This window comes from Saccostrea echinata, unplaced genomic scaffold, assembly GCF_033153115.1.
Source record: "Saccostrea echinata isolate AGI-Se365-2 ecotype Australia unplaced genomic scaffold, CSIRO_AGI_Sech_v1 ptg000046l, whole genome shotgun sequence".
Taxonomy (NCBI): Eukaryota; Metazoa; Mollusca; class Bivalvia; order Ostreida; family Ostreidae; genus Saccostrea; species Saccostrea echinata.
In genome coordinates, this window is record NW_026889795.1 from 10,642,104 (window position 1) to 10,648,875 (window position 6,772).

At 32.3% G+C, this 6,772-nt stretch overlaps 1 protein-coding gene across 1 annotated transcript in view; it reads left to right on the plus strand.

The window, feature by feature from the left end:
• The window catches only part of LOC133202058 (vacuolar protein sorting-associated protein 41 homolog), a 158,123-nt gene extending 154,466 nt beyond the window's left edge, over window positions 1–3,657 (plus strand). Inside the window, exon 29 of the mRNA XM_061337837.1 lies at window positions 3,259–3,657. Coding sequence (XP_061193821.1) covers window positions 3,259–3,321 — 63 coding nt within the window. The 3' untranslated portion in view covers window positions 3,322–3,657. The remainder of the gene's footprint in view (window positions 1–3,258) is intronic.
• The last annotated feature ends 3,115 nt before the right edge of the window (window positions 3,658–6,772 follow it).

A 6,772-nucleotide genomic window follows, 5' to 3' on the forward strand; every position in this document is an offset into this window, starting at 1 on the left:
TTCGGTGTTGCGTATAAGAGCTGTCAATCAGGATTAGCGATAAGGATTGATAACCAATCAGCGTGTCGACCGATCAGCATGCCAGTTTGTCATTCGATGTAAATAAAACATTCTACAAGCAAAACGTGTTAATGTACAGTGTGAAATTATTATTAACATGATTTAAAAAATTATATTTATATTTTAATTAGCCAGGTATTATGTTTTATTTACACATTTATTTTCTTTATTTTTTTTTAAATCCATTAATTTATATTGGGTAAATTTATAAGACAAAACATTCTTTATTGTATAAAAGGAAAAAGAAAATAATGGTTATCACAATTGTTACTAAAAAAAGGGGTTGGGGGAAAATGGTTTCTGAGAAATCATAGCAAGATACGGTACAGATTATGTATATGTATGTGCTTTCATTCAATTATTTTATTTTTATACTTCTAATTTACATTTTTGTTTAAATCCAGATCAACTTCAAAATTATTGATCTTCTTAATTGAAAAAATAAAAAAAAAAAACAAAATAAAGAACAGCATAAATGTACATGTACAGTATGTCCAATCGTAAATTACTATGATATTATTTTGATTTATTTTTTACAAAAAAAAAAAAAAATAATAAAAATAATAATAATAATAATAATAATGTAAAGCTTGATTTAGCTTGTTTGTTTGTTTTTTAACTGAAATAAAAAGAAAAAACAAAGCGCGATTTACATGTACATTATTGAACGAACTAATTATCGGTAGTAAATAAGCAATATTAATAATAAGTCGCGCAATATTGTATTCTTTTAAAATAGCGTAACTTTTAATGATAAAGCGTATTTAAGATGTTTAACTATTTTTTTCTCTGATGATAGGCCCCGTTTACTGCTTATTGTGGTCTTGATATTTTTATATCAATATATCAAAAATGTATATCTTTACAAATAATAATAATAATAATTCCCAATACTTACATAAATATTTATCAACGTTTAAAATGCAGACACTACTAATTAAGAAACGTACTGACATTCCTATTTCTTTACAGACAAAACTAGACAATTACTGTCAATGTGCTGCCTTTACTGCAAAATCAAGTTTCGCAGTCAAGACAGCATATTGTCAGTAATTTTCTAAGTTTGTCTGTAAAAAGTGGTAGTACGTTTCTGACATAATAGTGAGTGTGTTGATGTCTTGTTTTAAGGCTACCTCCTCTGCTTCTTGTTCTAATTTGTATATAATTATATTTCTATCAATGCCCAGGTCTTTGATCATATCTTTCTTTCTTTTAGGCAGTATTTATACCACCGCTCCAAAGGATACTCTTTTACCCTTTTGTGTTCGTGCGTCCGTTTGTATGTGTGTCTGTCAATAATTAATTTTAGTCACAGTTTTCACAGCAACTACTCATCGCAGATGATTGAATTTTAGCACACTTTTTGTTTAGACATGTCATATGGTGGGATATTTTTTTTAATTCCGATGTCAACTTCATGTTTATCCGTGCGTCTGTCCGTTACAAATTTTCGTGGCAGTTTTCCTAGCAACTAGTCATTAAAGATGATTGAAATTTAAGCACATTCTTTGTTTAGGCATGTCATATGATGGGATTCATTTTCGTTCGAATCCAATTTCAACTTCCCATTTATCTTCGCGTCTGTACGTAACAAATTTCCGTCACAGTTTTCTCAGCAACTACTCAGCGCAGATGCTTTAAATTTTAGCACAATATTTCTCATGTCAACGTGAAAGGGTTATTCACATACTATCGGGGGTATAAATAGAGAGCATTTGCTCACAGACTCTTCTTTTTCCTATTTCTAATGTAGCTTTGAGATTTTTAATACAAACCTAAGTGACAATTCTTGCTCCAGAGGCATATTTTTATTCTAACAACTAGTTTCAAAATCTAATGCCATCAATGTTGAAAATTGTAAAAGCATTAAAAAACGTATATTCAACAGTATCTGACAATCTTACTTTCATTTCCTGTTAGATATCATTGAGGGAGGGCTGTAGAGGAATTCTGGTGGCTGAAAGTTTTAATCTATTGGACAGACTGGTCAAAGCACAGAGAAGAGGCGTAGCTGTTGTTATTTAAAGCAATATTTTAATGCTATATTGATAACATGACAATGATGCTTATATGTTCTTCCTGTTTAGGTTCTTTGGAAGGGGTAATGTTTTTATGAATGCATATTCACCAAGTAAGAATGTTTTGGGGGTATTTGATTGGAAACAATAAACAATGACCAGACAGCCAGGCTTTTTTAAAATTCTATGTCATATTCACGGTCTGATAGAAAAAAGAGAATGTAAATATTTGGAAGTAGGCAGGAAAGTTGTACTAAAATTTAAGGTATTAAAAGAATAACATTTTTTTTACCAGGTAGTCAGTCTTGTCCTATTTGTCAACAGCGAATCATAGTAACAGGTAGGCTAGAGCTCTTCTGTGAAATCAAGTCAATTGTAAAGTTTGAGATTTTCAATTAATGTCATCATGCATTTTTGTCATGTAATATTTTACAAATTTCTATCCCTTTTCATGATCCGTTTTAATTATTTTTGCTGTGAATCCGTATTGGAAAATGCTCATGTATATGTCCGATAATGAGTAATTACAAGATAATTACAAGTAATTACAAGTTTTGTAGATTTGAGATATGAGCTAGCAATGTTGTATTATTCCACTGTAAACCAGCATTCCACGAAGATTGCTTACCCACAAACTCAATGGTGATTTTTTTTTCTCCTTATCAAAACATTGCTTTATTTTAGTGTTCCGACAAACTCTATAATATTTTTATGTTTTCAATACATCTCTTAATTTATCTTTTTTGAAAGATATTGTTAGAAAGAATTTTGAATTTTTAAACAACTTTCAAAATGATATTCCCGTACATTAATTAAATATACACATCTGCTTTTTAAAACCAATATACTGGAGGCACTTGTTGCTTTTTATTCTGTTACCTTTGATCCATACTTTAACAATATGTAACACAAAGGGTTGAGAAGTGAAATATATGGAGATAACGAACAGTATTCAAGCTAAAAAGTCCATTAAACAATACAAAATAGGAGCAGAGCAAACACGGACCTCCAAACATCAGAGGTAATGGTAAGTAATGGTAAGTTTTGTCTCACCCTTTTGTACCTTTGGGTTTCTTGCTATAATTTCACCTAGGAAGATAGTCATTTCATATTATCATTTGTTTTGTCTATTGTCCTTGATTTTATTTCTCACAGTACTTTGATTTTCTTGTCATTTTAGGAGCGCTGTACAATCTGTAGTACACAAAGGAGAGGACCAGGATCTAAAGGCGTGGTCAAGTAATGTCAATCACAGGAGTGCTCCAATCATATCCATAGAAGGCGTGGTCAAGTAATGTCAATCATAGGAGTGCTCCAATCAAAGGCTGGCTAAAAATTGATAATCAAAGGAATGGTTTTAACTGTCTATGGGATGTTTTAGCTCACTGTTAAAAAAATTATGTTTATTGTGCTTGTATTTTGAAACTTTATTTGTAACAAAACCAAGAATATAAATATTTAATGTATCAAAAGGGAATTGTCATTTGTTTAATGCAAAAAGATGCAATACTCATTTTCACTATGGAGTGCCACTGCATACTGAAAATAAATGTTATCATGAATAAATATTTTTATCTCACAGTTAATCTTTTATTTTGTTTTTATAAGCATATTTAAAAGATACCTCATGGAAATAAAGTATTCACCTAGATATGGCATTCATGTCTCCCATTTGTTTCAATATGCAATATAGATACTATTTCTAAAACGAAGCTATTGACAAATAACTTGATGATACAAGGATATAAACTTTCTCGTTTAAAGTCAGCATATCGCAAATACTATGGTCGAAACAATGGCTTTGAAATACAATATGTTGTTAATTCGAATGCTGACTATCGTTTTTCATACTAATTTTGAGGTCCATTATTTTTACACTGAATTGTCTACAGACTTTCCCGTTTATTCAATCTTAACAAGGAGCACACGGGAGGTGTGACCAATCGACAGCAGATGCTTACCCCTATTCATAGTCCCTTGCTTTTGAATATACATGTTTCATTCATAATGAATGTTTTGATTCATTTCTGGAGAATATTTTTGGTCTAGTCCTGGAGAATAGTAGTTTTAATGTTAAATTGCTGTTGTTCATGTTCCATTCCAGGAGAAGATTTCTGTTGCATCTATAGAGGATACTGTTTCCTGTTAGACAATGTTCATGGTTAATACCTACAGCACATTAAAGGTCCATTCCTTCTGAATAATTCCATACAGATTTTCCTATTCAATCAATTTTAGCATTGCATGTAGATTTATCATAAAACTTGACCGACGTTTAGCATTACAAAACACCAATAATAATTACAATAGAATTGAAATTGAGAAACAAACCAATAGGCAATATTATTCCTGTTTTCTATAGAACAAGAGAAAGTATGTTGATTAAAAACTAATATTTCCATTTCTAATTGTTTTCCCTGTTATAGCTCTTTGAAAGTTAGGTGAGTTAATTTCTTGATAATTCAACTGGAATGTTAATTTTCTTCATGTGAAAGCTCAGGAGCCAGGGTCTCGTGCGGTTGTGTTTATGTCTGACGTCAATGGGTGGGGACAATTGAAATTAACACGTGCGACCTCGTGTGTTTTAAATGTATGAGACAGCATTTTTAAAATTTATATTGAAAATTTTATTTCAAATATAATGAAAATATAAGGAATCACTGTCTGTTTTGCCCGTCATGCAAATTATCCCACGTTTCCAACTATTGTTGATGCCCTGGCATACCCAACAAACTAAACAGTGATTCCTTAAATTATTACAGTGTAACTAATACACCGAGAAAGAAAATGATTTCATATTGTAATGGAATTGAATTCGGAAAAAAAATCTCAAAAAAATGTTTACATTTATTTAAAAAAACAAAACTAAACTCTCTCATTTTTACATGTACCAGATCACATTTAAAATTTGTTTACTATTGAAACTACCAAATTGAAAGTCACAAAATGGCTGAAGTGATACGTAGAGCCGAAATAATGTGCTTTCACTTTGGTCATGGCCATATATCTTTAAATATAATAAAGGTACTTACTCCAAAAAATCAGTACTTAGTAATGCATCCATTGACTGTCAGAACAGATCGGACTCGCTTTGGTAGGGATTGATACAAATTTATATATGTTGGAGTTAGAGATGTCCAGATTTCTAAAACATTATCAATTAGGTCCTGTCTAGTTTTTATTTGAGAAATAATCCGTTTTTGAAGTTTTATTTTCACTGTGGGGGCCAATTGATGGTGTTGATGCCATTTTCAGTTTTCCACCTACAAGTCTCTCTAGGTGTATGGACTGGTGCATTATCTTCCTGAAAGATGTATAGTCTGTCCTGCTCATATTTGGCAATAATTAGCCACAGATTTGCATAAAAAATTTCTGACCTACAGTTAGGCCTTTGTTTTATACTAAATTTGACTACTGAATATTCCTTCTACATGATCAATACTTAAGGCTTACAGCATTTATTAACCGATAAACAGGGAAGCCCTTCCTCGCAGGCAACTGATCATACCTCTGGAATTTCAGGGCGTATGTGTTTTATGCCCTATTCAAAAATTTGTATTATTAGTAGATTTTCTGTGTTCGATCACTATTTGTTATTTTTACTTCTTTAGCTCACCAGAGCCGAACGCACACGCACTCTTCTAAGGAGGGATAATTAAAAATACATTAAGTGAAAAATTAATGTCATCTTTTTAAAATCTTCTTCTCAAGAACTACTGGGCCAGGAAAGATGAAACTTACGTGAAGACATCCTCATGTAGTGAAGATTAAATCGGTTCAAATCATGACCCCCGGGGGTAGGGCGGGGGCACAATGGACAATGAAAGCTTTAGATAGGAATATATAGGGAAATTCTTTTACAATTTTATTCTCAAGAACAGAAAAGCCATGATCGATCATATTTATTTTGAAGCATTCTCAGGTAGTGTAGGATCAAGTTTGTTCAAATCATGACCCCGGGGGGGGGGGGGGGGGGGGGTGGGGGTGTTAAGAAGGCAGGGCCACAATAAACAAAAATCTTTTGAAAACCATCTCCTCAAGAACAGCAAAGCCATGATTTGTCAGATTTATATAGAAGTATTCTCAGGTAGTGTGGATTCATATTTGTTTAAATCATGACCCCGTGGGGTAGGGCGGGGTCACAATGGACGATGAAAGTTTTACATAAAATTATATAGGAAAAGTCTTTAAAAATATTCTTCTCCACAACAGCAAAGCTATGTTTGGTCATATTTTTAAATATAGAATTATATAGGAAAAGTCTTTAAAAATATTCTTCTCCACAACAGCAAAGCTATGTTTGGTCATATTTATATAGAAGCATCCTCAGGTAGTGTAGATTCAAGTTTGTTCAAATCATCCCCTCTGACCAATTATATATAGTAAAACTTTTCAGTACTAAACTGATTTCTGCTTTTTCCTATCTTAAGTGCTCAGGTGAGCGATATGGCCCATGGGCCTTTTGTCATTTCAAGAAAATGAAACAAAGAAATAAAAAGGAAAAAAGAATGCTCATGGAAAACAACGCTCACCTCAGTCACTACGGCCCTGGTGTTCTTCATTAGCAGAATTTTTCCTACATAATCCGATGTAAAACTTTGGTTGTCTATTGTGGACCCACCCGTCCCCTGGGGGTTATGATCTGAACAAACGTAAATATAAACTACCTTCAGGAAACTTCCATATAAATATGA